This window comes from Centruroides vittatus, unplaced genomic scaffold, assembly GCF_030686945.1.
Source record: "Centruroides vittatus isolate TY-2023 unplaced genomic scaffold, ASM3068694v2 contig_921, whole genome shotgun sequence".
NCBI classification, from domain to species: Eukaryota; Metazoa; Arthropoda; class Arachnida; order Scorpiones; family Buthidae; genus Centruroides; species Centruroides vittatus.
This window is the reverse complement of record NW_027122608.1, coordinates 450,241-468,610: the sequence shown is the minus strand read 5'-3', so window position 1 is coordinate 468,610 and position 18,370 is coordinate 450,241. Positions and strand designations below refer to the sequence as shown.

Genomic DNA, 18,370 nt, shown 5'->3' with positions numbered 1-18,370 from the left:
GTTTTCAACATTTTATTGCAATTTCTTACTCAGTTTGAGCTGGCCTGTTTCAACTTTTTAAATTTGTGTATTCTTTTCCGCTGGAACCTCGAAGGAATATCAATCATGCAATCAAAGGAGCATTTACAAGGGACTTCTCCACATTGCTGTATAAATCATGTACAAAATAAAATTTCTGTCTGCCTATAATTATATTTTTGGGAATATTTGAGTAGTGAAAGCTTTTAAAATACAGCTAATAACGGGTTGTAGTACATTATATCGCCCTAGAAGTATATGTTACCACATTCTTGCCGCCGAACCGCCATATTTAGTCCTGCTGATAACGTCGAACTCGTTGTGTATTGCATAGTGCATTATTTTACATTTGAAAAATGAATGTTTTTGTATTAATGCGAGTAAATTATATAATTAAATAGTCATAATTTATAAAACATCTTGCCTTAATAACAAAAGGACCAAATATGGCGTTGCTTAAGTTGAATTCGTAACAGCAAGTTGCAGATTTTCCTCGTTGTGCTCCTAGTGAGCTAATTTGAAAATGACATGCCGTGTGTATTTATTTTTATGTAAGTAAAGCAGAAATATCAAACAAGTACAAAATTATCGGTAATTAGCCATACAGGATTCTACACGGTAGTGTTTCGAGAGTGTATTTCAAAATGGCCGCGTTCTTTCTAATCAACTAGAAAAAAATATATATTAGGAAAAAAAAACGCAATACTCGTGTCCAATTTGCAAGCAACTTATGATTTTAAAAGTATTTTAATAACGTTCATCTTTTATATTTTTATATAGTTGCGAAACATTAGAATTTATAGTTTTGTATTTAGTCGCTTGAGGTCGACACTACAAATTTATTAAGTAAAAATTAATTTAATTAAATAAAAACACTTGCGAAGAGCTGGCAACACGGATTCTGCAGTTTAAAAAATGGCGGCTTTCACGAGTAGAAGTAAAAGCGTGTTGGGATAGTTATAGACATTATAAAGCATTTCGAAGCGTAAAAATAGAAAATGTGGTATCTCAAAAGCTTAAAGAACAAAGGTACCCGTCGTTTACCTAACGATATCTTTTAATTTTGTATATATTTTTCGTTCTAACGGCGAATTTCTTATAGATATAATCCATTACCTGTTGGTGGGTGAAGTGTATACAGTGGGGAGGAAAGATGCTTGTATAAAGATCGAAGACGATCCTTCCATTAGCAGACAACATGCAGTTATCGTTTTACATCACCCCGAAGCCAATGTGGTATGCTTCCTTGTCACGTCGTCTTGCTTAATGTTTACATTGTTATATAAACACTACATAAGAATATTATTACACTAATACAGTTTAGGGCGCGTTTTTTCCTAATTATGCTTTCTTAAGAGACCTCCCTAGTAGACGTGTCCTAAACAGATAGAACATTTTTTGGGGGGATGCGTATTATAACAGTTATAAACAAAAACTCATTGGATTACACGGTGGAAGCTTCCATTGCCTAACGTTGTTTACGTGGCGCAGGAGGACACTTACAAATCGTGTCACGTGACATCGTGGAAGGATTGGGCGCGTTTTTTTATGCAGCGCTCGAGAAGCGCTTTACAGTTAATCCTCTGAAACCCACGTGACGTCTGTTCCACCCAACGCTGCTCGTGACGTCATTTTGCTACGCTTTTGCTGCATAAAAAAAATGCGCCCATTCATTCTTTCTGCTACACTTTGGAAGCATCACGCGATCTGCAATGATGTCTTGTTCGATATCATGTGATTCTTCTCTTTGAGAAAACAATTATAACAACTCTAAATTTAAATAGATGACTTTTAATTGTACAATCTATTTCTGTATAAAATTTAATACTTTATAATTTTAAATAGAAGTTTAGGGCACGATTCAAGCGCCGAATGAGGGGGTCGGCGATCCCCAAACTGTAGACTCCCTTGTGCGAACAAAAAAAGTCTAACGAACCATACCACTATGTGCGACCCTTCACGAGTTATAGTCCACCTAAAATTACTCAATTGGTCGGGTGACTGCCTTTCACATACAGAGCTGCGAGCACGACTTCCCCGAAACTAGTAATCCGGGGATTGGCGGCAGCGGCAAGAAAGTGGTGTGTTCGAACCGCCGTGTCGGGATATTTGGCTCGTGTGTGCAATTAATGCTGTTGCTGGTTGAATCTTTGCTATGTTATATTTATGCTCCTTAACACATGTCTTAAGGGAATACCAAGTTGTGCCAATTAATTGAAATTTTTATTAACCTCTTAACTAATGATAAAGGGAAATCGAAGCATATGCTAGTGCCGGGAATCTCGGACATCTGGATAACATCCAAATCGTGGAATTAATAGAAATTTTGAATATAGTGGCATGACCAGACATTCCCTGAAGACACATATTAAGGAGTATAAATGTAACATAGTGGAGACTTGACCAGTGATGGTATTAGCCTGATGTGCAATGGAAGAAGAGAAGTTGAGAGGAAAGAGACCAAAATAATAAAGCATACAAGATGCAGTGGAATTAAACCGTGTAGAAAACCCAGAAATCTACCAGTGACATCCTGAAAGTAAGTACTGTTTGCCTATATCTCCCATGTATTTTGGCAATGTCAAGGTCACTCGAGCGTAGTTACTTCTTCCACTCAAGAATGAAGCAATTGAGCTGTATTTGTTTTTCTTCTCCAAGCTGGGAATCACTAAGCGTTGGTTATAATGTTCAAAACAATCAAGTGGCCTGTGAAATAAGATTGGTAATTAGGTTTTTGAATGCAAGAATTGTTCGACCACACGCATTGTGAGAAAGTGGGTTAGAATGTTTAACGAAGAAGGGATGACGTTCGTGATGAGGAACATGGTAGCCATTCATCCCTCGTCAACAAAGACTTGTTGCTCGGTTTCGAAGAGAAGACTCGTTTCGACAGACAGTTCACGATTTCTGATTTATCTCTATAATTTCGTGGCATTTCAAGATCTTCACTGCATGAAATTGTGACTAAACATTTGCACTTCAAGAAGTTGTGTTTGAGACAATAACTGCAATGTCTAGAAATAGTTCAAATCACAAGCGGCAGAATTCTACGAACGGGTATCTTCAGTTTAGTGCCAAGATATAATAAGGGCATCAATTTGCATTGCAATTATGTTGAAGAGTAGGTTAAGCTATATGTAATTAAATGGTAATTAAATAATTTTTGTTTCAATAGCCTATTTTAAATAGCCAAATGGTACTTTTCGGACGTGCCTCGTATAAATCTGCCCGTGTCAGAAAGTCGATTAACTGTAAGGACCAAACCTTATCAGAACTAATCTCTAACATTCACTTATTTGTTGGTCGTTACCGTTTATTGATGTCTTGTAGATCATTTTTAACATCTCTTACACACCAAAAATAATTCTTGCATTTGTATAAATTTTAATTTCAGAACAACATCGATAAGCCGCCAATCGTAACAGTCAGAGACATCAATTCGAAATATGGCACTTATCTCAACGAGGATGCACGACTTGATACCAAAGAAACCACGGTGAAGATCGGCGACAAGATCACTTTCGGAGTGTGTGGGAGTACTTATGAGTAAGTTAGAAACGTTTCCGTAAGTAGGATGTGAGCGAAAACCATTCTATTTTTGATTTCTGTAATTTGTTCCAGAGTTTGCTGTAATCCAATGACAATCAGCACATCCTGCATCAGTTCCGAAGAGAAGAAATCGTTAAAGCAGTCGATCCAGAAATTGGGGGGTCATGTGGTTTCCGACTGGCAGACCGACTGCACTCATCTGGTGATGAAGGAAATCAAAGTCACCATAAAAGTAAGAATAATGTGTTTATTCTGAGTTGATGATTCGATTAACGATAAGTGTGCACACTTAATATTTCAAAGCCAGTTTATACAAAATGGGTAGTTTGTCTTGCACCAATGTAGGCACTTTCTGACACTTTATTGGATCTTACCATGCAACCCGAACTTGGGATTACGATCTGTTATTTGATGTACCCTTTGAGTGTGCCGTTTGTGACCCATAGAGTTTGACAAATGATTGCCCGAAAAGAGGATAAAAATCCTTCACATTAGAGTCTGCGTCATATGGTAAGATCCAATGAAGTGCCCATATCTCGTCTCTTTTATATGCAAATGATAATATTTAAGATATAAATTTGTAATTCCCATCTCTCAAGAACGTACAGTATTTGTTTCATGTAGTGGAGTTGATAAAGTAGCTTGAAATAAAAAAGTTACGTCAGCATTTTCAACTTTTGTCATTTGAAAGGAAGTTAAGAAGACTCCTTTATTCATACTTTTCAAATTTATAAATTGTGAAAGTTTATTCTTGCAGTGCTCTACATTTTTTATTAACATATTTGGTTTATTTTCTAATTGCATTCCAAACATTCTCAGGCCGTTTGCGCAATGGTTAGCTTGAAGCCATTAGTAACTGCAACGTATTTTGAAGATCTGTTGCAAGCCATTTGGAAAAAAAAGGATCATCCGAATGACAAAAGGTATCATCTCTCTCTATGCTTTCAAACGAAAAGTATTTAAGCAATTCTAACGTAGAATTTTACAGCTACCTTCCAAAATTGGGCGAACCAATTCTCGTCAATGAAAAAGTCTCCTTTGAACCCAATCCGCACAGAGCAAAGTTATTCGAGAATAAAACTTTCATTTGCACGTCGCAGAAACAGGTAACGTTTCTGTTTTGATTTACCACCACTAACAATTTCATTAACGACTGTTTGACTTGTCCAGTATAAGAAGATTCAACTCGGAATAACCTTGGCCTCCGGAAAGGTCATGCTGCTGGGTAATAAGGGCGAAGTAAAGGCAAGCCTCCTCCTGCATCCTGACACTGTCGTCATGAAACACCAGTTGGATTCCTCCATTGTCCCGTCTCCCGCGCTGCCACGGCATATAGAAATAATAGAACAGGAACTGAAAAGGTATTAAGTGTAATATTTTTAGTAATGTCCATGCTAATTACATAGATGTTATTTCACTTTTTTTCCTTTGTACTTTCTGTGAAGGGTTTCATTTAAAGGTACTTGAAGTGTATCTCTGCGAAGCTAAGGGTTTAAATGAAACTCAAACTGTTCGTGTAGGTAGTTTGAGCCAGGTTGGTTCTCCCTTCTTGTTTGGAAGTCCAAACAAAAGTCAAACTTGCGAGGTGTTTGGTGATGGATCGTCAGCTTGTGGCATCACATAGTTCGACCCACACCCTCCGACCACACCTTGCAAGTTCTATTTTTATTTCATTGTCCTATATAAGACCGAAATGAAGGCCACTTGTATGCCAAGACACTGTGTGCCGAAGGTATCGTGGTAAATTTAATTTGGCCCCATTTTCAATTCGTACAGTAGATTCTATGTACATAGACATTACACTTGTAGAATAAATCGTGTTTCAATGATGATAAAGACGATTCAATTTCGGCAAACATTGGTAAAATTTTGCTTGTAGGCAGAAGAAACGAACCATTCCCGAATCAGACATCGGTCTGGCCGTCGTCTACTGTTCCACAGAGAAGTACTGCAATCCGTCGTACAACTTGGGTAAAGTAATCATGAAGTTAAAAGAAAGTTTATACTTCTATATGTCTCCAACTAAGATAGTTACTTTACAGGAAGTAATTTGTTTAGCTTGGCCAACCTTCATTCCCAGACGCTTACTCAGAGAGATATTTACGTGCAAGAGACCCAATCTACGCAAAGGTATGATTTAGCATTTTGCAGTTTTGATACTGATTTATATTAAATATGGCTGAAATCTGATTAGCGCTAGCGGAGTCAAAACCAGGTCTGGATCGTTTGTCGCAGAAAGCCCGGAGAGGACCCAGCTTGTAAGAATTTTGATTACGTGACTCAAAATGATCTAAATTAATTGGTAATTGTGACTAATTTCTTCTAGAGTTCCATACAAAAATCTCCGGACAGAACTCCCATTTCAAGAAAAAGGTGAGTTGCAATCTCAGTTATGTAGCGTAAACATTGTTCGACTTCTAATACTGGAAAGTGCCCATTATACAATTGAGTGTTTCCATTGGATTTTTCTCCATTAAATTCTCTGATGAAATATAGTACAGTGTTGATGGAAAGTAGCTAGGCATTGAGAAATTGTTATAATTTCTATATTTCTATTGCAAAGACAATGATGGTCGGTAGTGGCACCAATGCCATCCACCGACGATACATTTTTCTCGGGTCACGATGCAGAGGGACGGCCACTTCTCTGTGCGTCTGCAACCAAACCCGTGGTCATTTTCTCTTCGAATGACAATTGTTGATTGTTTCTGGTTGAATTGAGGCACGACGTCTCTTCACTGTATGCTACTGACCCTATTTGGTAGCATACTAACTATGGCAACCACTGATGCAAGAATTAAAAATTTCCATTAACTCATGCACATGCATAAATGATTGCATTATTATTACAATATAACTTATGCCAATTTCTCAATGCCTATTCACTTTCCATCCACTCCATAGATGTATGTGTTTAATTTGGAATATTTATTGTCTTTATTAGTATCAAAATAGCACACATTTCCTAACACAGGTAACACAGGAGTAAATGAACGCACCTATTTACATGTATTTACACTAAGAATGCATTCGGTTCTCCTTACATATTAATGCAGACATCACCATTTTCTGTCTGTGTTCAAAACAAAAAATGTACGACGAGAAAAACGATAATAATTTCTTTATTTGTGTACAAAAAGACAAAACATGCATTACGATACGAGTGTCACGATTTTGTTTTCTCCAGGAAACGAGGTTTATGCTCCAGCTCCTACTGTTTGTCCCTTGCGGCTCTTTTGTTTTGTAACAAGTTGACTTCGTCATCCAATTTGTTATTATAAATGCCAGTAACGAGTAAAATTTTCATTAACTCCAACCCTGCTTGAAATAAGACGATGTGTGACCTCCTTCTATCCAATATGTAACGAATGGGCCAATGTTCAATTCACTAACAACTCTAGACACATTCTACAGAATGATTCCAGTCATATCTGGAGAAAATAAGGAACCTGATACAATCCCATGAACGTGGAAAAAGGTCGATTTGCAGATGGTGGCATTGCATTTGATGGCTGCACTGAGCCCCAGGTTTTCGCGAGGAGTGTTGTGGTTGAAAGAAGGGATGGAATCTTACATGCAAGACTCCGAAGTGTCGTAAGTGCAGACTTCATTTTCATGCACGATAATGCTTATGCTTACAGAGTTGCACTCGTCAGTGATTTTCCATGTGACAAATAACCGATCTGTCTTGGTTAGCAAGATTTCCAGACCTAAATCCCATAGAACTGGGCACAGCTATGGTTAAGTTTAAGTAAAATGAGCTAAAAATTGTGTGAAGTAGAGGTGCCACCGACAACTGCCACATGCATACTAAAATTTGATAAATTGTGAGAGGTTATTTAAAATTTTGGAATATATCTGGATTAAAAATGGTCCAGAAAATTGGCAATAATCTTGTACTTTATTCTTATTAAAGTTTTAATTACAGGATCCTACAGACAGAACTTGAACAGCAGCCATCGCCCAAGCATATGAAATTGCAGGAAGTTGACGAACCCAATCTAACTGAGACGATTGCCTCTGGTAATGTGCCTTTATAAATTACCTACTGTGATATTCAAATGGTAAAGTTGCTAAAAAATGAATGTTCTCTTAGTATTGACAGTTCCGATCTTTTCGGAAACTGAACAAACCATACCTATAAAAGTAGAAGATTCTCCCATTCCTTCTCCTGCTAATTCACCTTTTAATGCATTTGCAGATTACGATGAGGTAAATCTAATTTGCAATTTATGCATAATTGTAATATTTTAATTGCCAATTGTCCATTTGACAGGACAATTTCATGGAAAATACTGAAGTGTGGCAGGAAAATACTCATACTCGAGTGTGGGAGGATATCCCGGAAGAGGACGTGGATGGTTTTATTTCAAAACCCAAGAAAGTAGATAAAAATTCTTGCATTTGTCATGTTTATAAAAACCAGGAGATGCAAGTATATAAAAGTTGTTATTTTGTAGGAGAACATCACCACTACAATGCCCAAAAGTTCGAACTCACACGAGGAACTGCCTTCTAGGTTAGTGAATGTGGAGTACGCCGCGCTGTGTCCTTTGAGAAATGATCGTCAAACCGAGATTAATGTCAGAGATGAGACGGAACCGAACGGGACAGTACGAAATTTCAAGAAGTTTCGAAAGGTAAGGTTCCCACAAAACAAATTACGACATTATGATATTCAATCTAACAGACATCTTACACGGTAATAGATATATTCGGCAGTCAGTGCATTGCCCCGTATCATAGGAGGAAGAGATCTGGTGGTGTACGATAAAAGTTCTTCCAGGACATTAGACGAATGGTTGAGCCAAAATCCGGAGGTGAGAATTCTTCTATATTATATAAAATTTGAGATAATACAATATAACTAAAACGTATTAATATATAAATAGATCGAACCGGAGAGAGAGGAGGCTGGTCTTTTCGAGTAAGTACATTTTTAATTGATAAAAATTTGTATTTGAAATTGCAAATTACGATAGTTCTCTACATTTAAAATATTGGATGGTGTAGGAAGTTTCTTTTAGATAAAGCCACTTTACCTTAACACCACTAATTAAAGGAGTTTAGCTAAGAAATTTGCAAAGATGTAACTTTATAAGGATAGGTGGAAAGAAACTTGTCATTGAGAAATTGCTATAATTTTTATATTTCTGATGTAAAGATGGTGAAAAATATTTGATGCCTACCTTAAAATTCGACGTAGGCACCGGCGTCATCCATCGACAACACATTTTCCGAGCAGGTGGCCATTTCCCTGTGCATCTCTGTAACCAAACCTGTGGTAATTTTAGCTTCTATTGACAATTGTTGATTGTTTCTGGACAAGTTGTGGCACAATGTCCCTTCATCATATGCCACCATATGGTGAAGGGGTATCGTGCGCAGCAACTGCCAATTTCTACACCTAGTTCTGTGTGGCAATCTGCATTCGCTCTCAAACAGACGAGTGGTCGGCAATCTTTCTTGCCACTAGACCTGGACCTGTAGTCTCTCTCTGCCATTGCCCACACCATCAATGCAGGAATTATAAAATTGCATTGATTGATGTACGTGCACACAACTCTTCTGATGATTTTATAGTGAGTTTTCAATGTCTGAATGTTTGTATAAACACATACGAAAAATGCAGTCACATCATCAACATCATACACTATAAATTTAAGGAAACTTGTTTCTCGATTGATATTGTTTCATTGTCGCATCCAACTACAAACTGCCGTTTTTGGGCAAAGTCTTCTAGTCTACTTTATATTCTATTGGTTATTTTACAATTCAAAATCAGAATCTTTGCGAATTCTTAGCAAATTTGGCTGTCAAGTAGCCTAAGCAAACTATTGTATAGTTTTTATTAGTCTCTCTTTGTCTTCTGCATTGACTAGTAATTAAGTTAGTGAGAAAGAGCAGAAACTTGTTGGTTAGACCTAATTCTTCTGTAATCCAGTGCGGTTACAGCCCGTATCCACAGATCTAATCCTTTATCTTTCATCTTTCGAGAGTGCCATTCGTAGTGGCTGTGACAAGACCTTTGAGTGTTTGGAGGGGACTTTTTTTTTGTTTGGATGGGCTATAACTCTCTACACTTAGCCAAAAAAGAAGCAGAGGCTGATTGGCAAATGGCTCTTTGACTGTTGTTGTGTCAACTTTTTTTCTTTTTTGTAAATTGTTTCTTTATGTTCTGTCTGCCTATCCAAAAATTTTGTGTATGTTCTTCTGACGTACCATTTTATGTTATCTGCTGGTATGCCTCGACCAGCAGATAACATAATTTTGTGCATCCTACTATTTTGATCCTTCTTTAATGAGGCCTTTACTTTCTTGATAAGAAAAAGGAAAAGTTGACATGGTACTGGCATAAGAACCATTAGCAAACAAAGAAGCAGTGGCCAATTGTTAAGATGTTGAGATAGTTATAGCCCACTCGAGAAACGTTCTTCTCCAAACTGTCGAAGGTTTTATGTCCACTACAGATTCAATGAAAAGATAGAAAATAAAAGATGAGATCTGCGCATATGGACAATAATGGCACTTGATACAGAAGACGGACCTAACTAATACATCCCTCTTCCATCTCACTAGCTTACTTACTAATCAACGCAGCAGACAAATGGATATTATTCTACATATTCATGTAATTTTTATTACTTATTTATGCTAACCAATGACCAAACTTGTCAAAAATTTGTTTAGTTAATATGCCTTTGTGTCCTTATCTTAATTTAAACTTATCTCATTTACTAGTACTTTATCAATTAGCAGGACTTATTATACTGGATTTATGGATGCAGCAATTAGGTCTTACAGATCAGAAATAATATTGTTCATTTAAATCACCCGAACACACACACTTTAATGTTGTGTCTCGGACCTGTTTGTCCCTCGTCGGCAGGCATTTAAAAGACATTTTAAATTCTGGGTTTTTAAACACGTTCCTAATTCCGAGCATATTCAAAGTCAATATTAACCAAATAATTCCATACGTATTCATCATTGATTGTTCTCATTCACTTAAACTTCCTTGACTTTGTGTATGGAGTACTTACAAGTAAGAATTGTTTATATGTATGTGATTTTTTTTCAAATTTTGAAGTCAGACCTGGCACTAAAACAATGAAAATTATACACGATGAATAGTAAAGTTGTAAGTCACTCAAATAACTTCTGATTGAAGATATCTAGTGCTGTGGAAGTGAAATATTTGTGTGACAAAATGGCCATGCACTAACAGACAAGACCAACGGCAATGTCCTAAAGGAATTTGGAAGTTAGCATTCCTATCTTGGAAACTATGAGATAGAAGAAAAAGATATATGACAAAGTTGCCAAGTATCATCGAATTGATAGGAAGTGGCATTCTGTGCAAATGGCACGTTCTATTGGGTCAGCACCTTTGTGGACAAGCTGCAATGCTGGTGATTTCTCTTAGCCATTGAATGGCTCAAAACATGATCCATGCAGTAAGATATCATAGGTACACCATTGTTTGGCTTCCCTACCATTTCATCTACATTCACCATATAGCAGTACCAATCCTAACAACATTCTTTATTTGTATAACTTGTTGTGATATTCTTCAAAGGATTATCTGAAAATTGACTATTGTTTATATGGCCCACCAGTGGCCAAGTGCCCAGGACATTGGTAGTTTGGTTGTGGGTTCATGCCTTGCCTCGTGGAGTTTGCCGGGCATTCTCTACGTCTTTAATGCCTAAATAGAGGCCAGTTACCCTTAAAGTCCTCCCAGAAGGCATCTTCCTTAGGCAGATTGTCCAAGTGTTGCATTGCCATAACTAACAAAACAGACTATTGTTTACGCATTGCATACTTGACTTTTTCTGCAGGAGGTGGTGATGTATCACAGTCATCTTTTCCAGAAGAGAATGTACTGTTCGAACAATTACATTGTGTGTAGCGTTTCCAGCATTTAAGCATTTATTTGCGGTGTTGGTTTTTGTCAATGTCACTTCCTATTAAAATGATGATGCTCTGCAACCTTCTCATTTAATTTTTTCTTGCATTTCTCATAATTTTTAAGATGAAAATGTTAACTTCTAAACTTTACTGCTAGAGGTGCATCCATTGGTCTTGTCTAGTAGAGCATAATTGTTTTACCATATGAATATTTCGCTTCTAGATACCCTTGTTAAAAAGTAATTTGGCTGACTTCTGACTCTATCATGCATCCTATGTATGGGTGATTCATAAACGTGAAAACACACTATAACTGAAAATGTGAAAGTTATGTTTACGAACGTGACACTTGTCTGTAGTAAATTGTGTTTTACAAATCTATTGATGACCTTTTGTCGACCCAGAAGGGCATTCGAATGTATTATTTGTTATGGTGGATATATCAAATTTTCCAATTGTAAAGTTGTGAGGAATGATTAAATTAGTTTAAATCTTGCTTAAATTTCTTCAAGAGAACACATTACAAAACAACAAGTCAACTTTACAGCTATGAGCAGTGCAGAATAGCTTGTTTCTGCAGCCGAAAGAAGAAACACTATGCGTAGTTTTCAACTAAACAGAAGATTTAGTCTGCTGGATGTCAACAGATGGCACAACAGAATCCCATTCTGTCGCCATACCAAGGTCAAGGTCAAAGACTGGTTGTGTCGTGCTTTTTCGGATCACCGGATTGGTCGAGAAGGATCTATGGAATGGGAATCATGCTTATCGGACACAATTCCTTCTCAATTCTTTCCTTAAAGATATCGTCTATTAGATTCCAGCAACCACCATTGCAGAAGTTACTGCAGATATCATTCGGTTATCTCCTGCGTTCAATTGAAGGAAAGCATTTCAAGCACATAATTAATTAAATTCAGATGCAATATTACATTAAAGAAACTTCTATGCATAACATTCATTATCTTACAGAAGCAAGCTATTCTGCGCTGCTCATAAATGTGAAGGAGACTTACTATTTTCTGATGTGTTTTTAGAGAAATTTAAACAAGAGTTAACCAATTTCATCATTCCATACAACTTTACAATTGGAAAAATTGATGTATTTACCATAGTAAATAAGATATTCGAGTGCCCTTCAGGGTTGATAAAACTGTTACAAGTATAGATTTGTCATACACAATTTACTAATGTCAATAAAATTGTTTAAATTCACACAAAGAAGAAATGCAATCATCCTTCTAACACCATAGGAACAACAATGCTACGCAGCAGAGTTATTTTTTAAGACTCCTCCGTCTCGATATGCAAAAATTGACCGAAACGTACAGTCTTAAATTATTATTTGGCTTTAAATATGGCAGAATAATAATAAATTTATTATTTCAATTAGAATTTTCAGACAATTAACTTTCTCTCTTTACTGATAAGCAAATAGTATTTAATATTCCAAAGACACTTTGCAAATATCAAATCGACTAGCATTGTTTCTTTGAATCTATCTCATAGAATAATAATACCGGAACCTACACTTTCATAATATTGATTTTGGAACTGTTTGCAGTCTCTCGGAATATCAACTCTGTCATTCCGTTGTTGGAGATTTATAAAAAATAAGTCTGCCGGAAACGTCCGGAATGTTAAGTATTGCAGTTGCAATTTCTTCGAGACTATATCTACATAAACTCGTGCCGAACCTATCAAAGACGTCAGACTATAATTAGAAAATATTAGCATAAATACACACAAACTAAACAAATACTCTTCACGAGATTGTTTTGATATAACAGAATGATCTTATTATTCTAACTACACAACAGGATTGTTATTCTTGAAATTAGTGATCTCGAGAGTAAAACAAGTATTTTGACGTTTAGTTGATTGCCTTTTGTTATGAGTAAGCATACAATTGTACAAGAACACACAGTTAAGATGGATATACAGGTTTTTATTGATTCCCGAGGATATGATTTCGGACGTGTCCCTCGTCTGGCATCTTTTCAATTTTATATTGATCTTGACGGCAGAAGTCTAAGACAGTCATCACTATTGAGTAAGTATGCAATTGCTCGAGAGAGTAGAACGTGAATTTCTACTATGAGACAGGTTTTTCTTTTTACGAGAGATTAAGCTGACATGTGCTTTTTGTTCCTTCCGTCCATTGTGTTCTCCTCCCTGCATTTGACATCATCTCTGGTAGCACCCAACCTGTTACTCACCTTTCACGTCCGCTCCAACTTCTTTTCCTCTGTTATCTGAAGTTTCTTCTTCTTCGTCTTCACCACCTTTATTCAATTTTGATTACTCGAAAAGGAAAAGTTGCTCTGTCTCGTAGGAATTCCATTTCTGCCATCCTGTAGGTTTCAACACAAAATTTGTCACCTCTGCTCCAAATACTTTTCAAAAAACGATCAAAAATTACTTAGAGTTTATTGGTTTTGACTGTGACGATAGGTACATTTTAAGAAACGGCAAGCTTTACTGTTGTCTCGTTTGACATTCTACGCAGCTCCCCTTCGACAGAAAACATTCTTAAATAAATTACGAGGCGGAGGAGGGAGCACATTTTGCCAGAGGCTGCGGTTACAGAGAACGGTGGGATGGTCTCTCTACCTTAAGCTAGTAACTAATACTTTTAAAACAATGCCACCAGAGATTTGGCGGAATTATCATCTCTTTTCAGTTTATAGTTGAGATCTCTGATTAATACATGAACTGCAAAACCACAAAATCAGTTTTGTGTACTTGTGGTGACTTGCATTTGATGCTAACATGCATATTGAAAGAGAAGCCTGAGATAAACAAGATAATGTAGTGCTTTATTTGTGTGTTAAATGTAGTCGTCTTCTTGGCTTTTGACTATTTAATTCTTAAATATTTTATTTTCAGTTGGGAACAACGCCCAAGAGCCAGAAGACGATGATTCCTGTAGTGTTTAATAAAAGATTTAAATGGTAAAATATTTGTACATAAGGCAGTTAATACCAAATTCGCCCACTAGGTGGCAGCAGTGGCGAATGGTAGGTGCTGCAATCATTTTCACCCATTTGTTCTTTTTGCACTTGGCTTTACTTGTATGGTATCTTATTGTTGCATAAGATGAGTATTTTAAAATAAATAATATTTTTAAGCATTAAACTGAACCATTACTTGCTTAAGGGCCCACGTTCTGTGCATTAGAAACACGGAGGGGGTCGAGTCGTGTGTGCGCACAACTCGACCCTCCCCCCAACAATTCGCCCTACGCGCATTTATACGAAACGGATAGACATACCGTTAGCAGTTATCGATTTTAGTGTGTGTGAGGATCGTAAATCGGGTGCGCATTATATTCGGGTGAAGTGACCCTATCGAGTTTTAAGCAAAGTTTAGACTCGAGTGCCTTGGCAGAATTAACTAAACACTAGGTAAAAGTAACCCGCTCCCGGAGGTACACAAGAAAAAAAGGGGTGCTGCTTGTAAAAATGCCCATATTTGCACCGCTCCATATGAAAGAAAACCCTCCCCGACTTTCAATATCCGAAAGGAAAAACATTATTAAACAGGCTTACAGTTTTTAATATCTTTCTATATTGAAAGTAGGAATAAGCGCCCCCTACAGGGTTGAAGACGTAACAAAAACAACACCCAGCGGCTATGTCAGTCAGAAATTGTCCTTTCACGCTGGTGTAGTTTATTAAAAGCGTAACAATTTCGTACGTAACGATTAAACACGCTACAACGTCACCCCGATCGATAGAAAACAGTAACAGTAACCAAATACAGTAAGTCCATTAGGGTTGCAACCGGATCACAATAAAACTAAGCATCAATTGTACTAAATTGTGGTCTGGTAGATTACCCTTCTATATATGGTTCCTTTTGTGTGTTCATCCGAAATGAATTAACTTGGTACGAGTCCTGAGGGAGTTTTTCTCTTCTTCCCGTATGGACCCGATGCCGAGAATGTAATCGGTAATAAGATATACACAGCTACATTCCTCGTAACGTAACGTAACGTCCGTTACTGGCTTGAAAATTTTATCGAGGTTTCGGTAGATTAAAAGATGTTGAATCTTTCAAAGAATTCTACCTCCAGCTGAATAATACATGACGAATTTATCGGATTAAAGTAACTTGCGTAACAGTAGATGGCAGAAGCGAGTTTCGGTTTTTTTCCCTCTCTCCCCCCACTTTTATATTTCTTTAACTCTGCTGTCGCGAGTGATGCGTAAAATGACTGTAGGCTATCGAAAAAATTGTTCTGGATTGTTAATGCCAATTTAGTCGCGCGATTTTCTCGCTTTTTCTAGTTAGCGACTGCGATAAAATCGTGTGATTTTTTTTCTCGTTTTCGCGTTAATGACTTGCATAAAATCGCGCGATTTTCACTCTCGAGTTAAATAACTACAGCGATAAAATCGTGCGATTTTCTCGCTTTCGAATTCGGGCGATTTTATGATAGTTGTTAATTCGAAAGCGAGTAAATCGCACGATTTTATGGCAGTTGTTATTTTCTCAATTCTGAATTAACAACCGAGATTTTCTCTCTTTCGAATTTATGACTACATAAAATCGTGCGATTTCATCGCTGCGATACAACAAGCAAATCTGAAGAAAAAAATGATATAACTATCTCAACAAAACTAGAGGAGGATGATAATTTTTATCCTTCAACTTTGGGCTGGCACCATTTATCGGGGGGTTGAATTGTTTCTAGCCCCTTAGAGTTGGCATTGCGATTGTTTTATATCTCTCACACAGAAAAGAAGGGTTCTTCAGGTTTAAGTGTAATAAAACTACTATGAGATCAAAGTTTATGAGCCGTTTTTTGTCTGTTGAAGGACACGCGAAGGAGGACATCTGTTAATACGAATCTGTCTAATAAAATGTTATCTAGTTCAATTTTGATAAGAGTCTCCGAGTTTCCTTTCACTCCTCTTGATTGGCATCTGCAAAGTTGACTTTAGTGTCGTGACCTAGTTTGGTGTATGGATGATTTTAAAACTGATAATGGTATTGGTACTGGAATCTATGGAGGATGTTTCAATGGAAGTTATTGTGCCTTTCAGAGCGGTTTCACACTCGTTTCAAACAGGACTGCTTCCGTTCGGTGTTATTTGTGCCATTATATACAGGTGTCTTTTTAATCTTATGGGCAACCTCTAAAGCTGACTTATTACTCAGCAACCTGTCTAACAAGGTTAATGTGCAGAAAATGAGTTTAAATCAATGTTACACCTGCTGCTTCTTGTGTTTCGTGTTTCGAAGACGTATTGGAAACACAAAAATTGTGGGGTACAGAAGAAAAAAACTGAGTAAAATCCCAAGTATCCACGGAATCTTAACTTTTCTGGACAGTTGAGTGGAAATAACTGTTGTGTTGTCACAGTTACCTTCCTGACTATAATTACATTGTAACAGAGAGAGACTGCAACTTATATTCTTCCAGAAGTGGACTATTCCTCGTTTCGAATTACATCATTAATTAGGAGTTTTGAAGAAGAAATTCCGCTTTACTCGGGTTACATCACTCGATATCCAAAAAGGCCCGCAGTTTTGTAGAGGGTCCGTTTAACACAGGTTTTACTATAGTAAAGCTACGAAGAGCCGAATCCAGTTCATTTAACCCAACCTTTGAAGGAAAATTTGATGTAAAAGACGAACAAAGATATGTTTGTCTTTCTATTTCCCTAGAGAATCGGAGGGCATTACTTTCAATTCTCTTGCATCAGATTTATGTGCGCGTGTGTCTGCGCGCAGCATTAAGCAATTGAAGCTTATTTACTTGATCTGTTCTTTTTAGAACTTGCTATGTGTCAGTTTTCCTTTAAGACATTTCTGGAGAAATCAGGATTCTGCAATGAATTTTTTAAAACCGTGCGCTACTTTAACCCCCCCCCTTAACTTTACAATCGTGCGATTTTTATGCTGATCGCGATAATGTTACAAACAAACTTAGCTTCTTTGATGGTACTTACATTTGAATTGGTTGTTAAAAATAAATCAGCGCTTTGAAATCGATCGCATACGTCAACTGCTGGATGTTTTCATCAAATACAGCGACAACCAATAAAAATAAAGCTTTTAAGACAAACAAGAGCTCTCTATATTACTTTTTTTCCGTCTGTTGTGTGTAACAGAGGGAAAGTATGGCGATCAGTCAAAAATTGACCCACCCCAAGACATACTTTTGCACTGAGGTCCTCGAAAATTCGAGAAATGCAAAAAAAAAGTTGTGGTTTTTCTCTGTGATGTGAGGGCACGAATTTGTTCACCCACTTTGAAGCTTAATAACTCCCGTGCCTGTTGTCGAAAATTTCTGAAATTTGGCAGGGGGGTTAAGGTATTAGGGGCATCGATGATGATAGATTTTAGTGGTTAAAGGTCGAAAGGATCGGGAGATAGAGGAGGTCGTGTGTCACATCTCGAGTGGGGTCGGACTTGTTATCACCATTTATACAATTTTTTTATATTGATAGAAGTCTCTACCCCAAAATTAAGCTTTTTGCCATTTTATAATAACTAATAATATAAAAAATTTTAATAAAATCTAACAGATAGCGCCACGCATAATTTAACCATCTGCGGGGAAAGTTACCCAACTCGTTGCTGGATGTTTTTTTCTTTGATAACACGTAACGACTTTTATTATTGGTTACTTTACCGCTGATATGTGACGTATCCAGAGATTAATCAGCAAATTTTCCAGTTATACGTCAAGTTAAATTTTTTTTAACTTTTTAAGCCAAAGTTTTAACGTAATTTAACTTCTGTACTTTTACAAACTTGATGCATCATCTAAGCTTCAGATTATATTCCTTTCAAGAAGTAACATTTCTTTAATCCTATTTTCTAGATCAGTAGAAAGATTAAACTATTCCTTTATCACATTTTCCGACACTTCTCGAAT

The 18,370-nt window shown here is 36.9% G+C and overlaps 1 protein-coding gene across 1 annotated transcript; it reads left to right on the top strand.

The window, feature by feature from the left end:
- Positions 1-910: 910 nt before the first annotated feature.
- On the top strand, positions 911-14,616 carry nbs (nibrin). Its single transcript, XM_067281542.1, has 18 exons — positions 911-1,047; positions 1,121-1,254; positions 3,413-3,564; positions 3,640-3,799; positions 4,387-4,490; positions 4,556-4,673; positions 4,738-4,928; positions 5,447-5,538; positions 5,610-5,697; positions 5,762-5,825; positions 5,894-5,940; positions 7,496-7,590; positions 7,664-7,779; positions 7,844-7,951; positions 8,028-8,207; positions 8,277-8,387; positions 8,460-8,494; positions 14,368-14,616. The coding sequence occupies exons 1-18, from the start codon at positions 1,017-1,019 to the stop codon at positions 14,399-14,401; spliced, it is 1,860 nt and encodes a 619-aa protein (XP_067137643.1). The 5' UTR covers positions 911-1,016; the 3' UTR covers positions 14,402-14,616.
- The last annotated feature ends 3,754 nt before the right edge of the window (positions 14,617-18,370 follow it).

Bases quoted from the DNA above. Each gene is read 5' to 3' on its own strand.
- nbs (XM_067281542.1), top strand. From the start codon at position 1,017: ATGTGGTATCTCAAAAGCTTAAAGAACAAAG. The intron at 5,539-5,609 runs GTAAAGTAATCA...GTTACTTTACAG, and splicing joins CAATCCGTCGTACAACTTGG to GAAGTAATTTGTTTAGCTTG. The intron at 8,495-14,367 runs GTAAGTACATTT...TTTTATTTTCAG, and splicing joins GAGGAGGCTGGTCTTTTCGA to TTGGGAACAACGCCCAAGAG.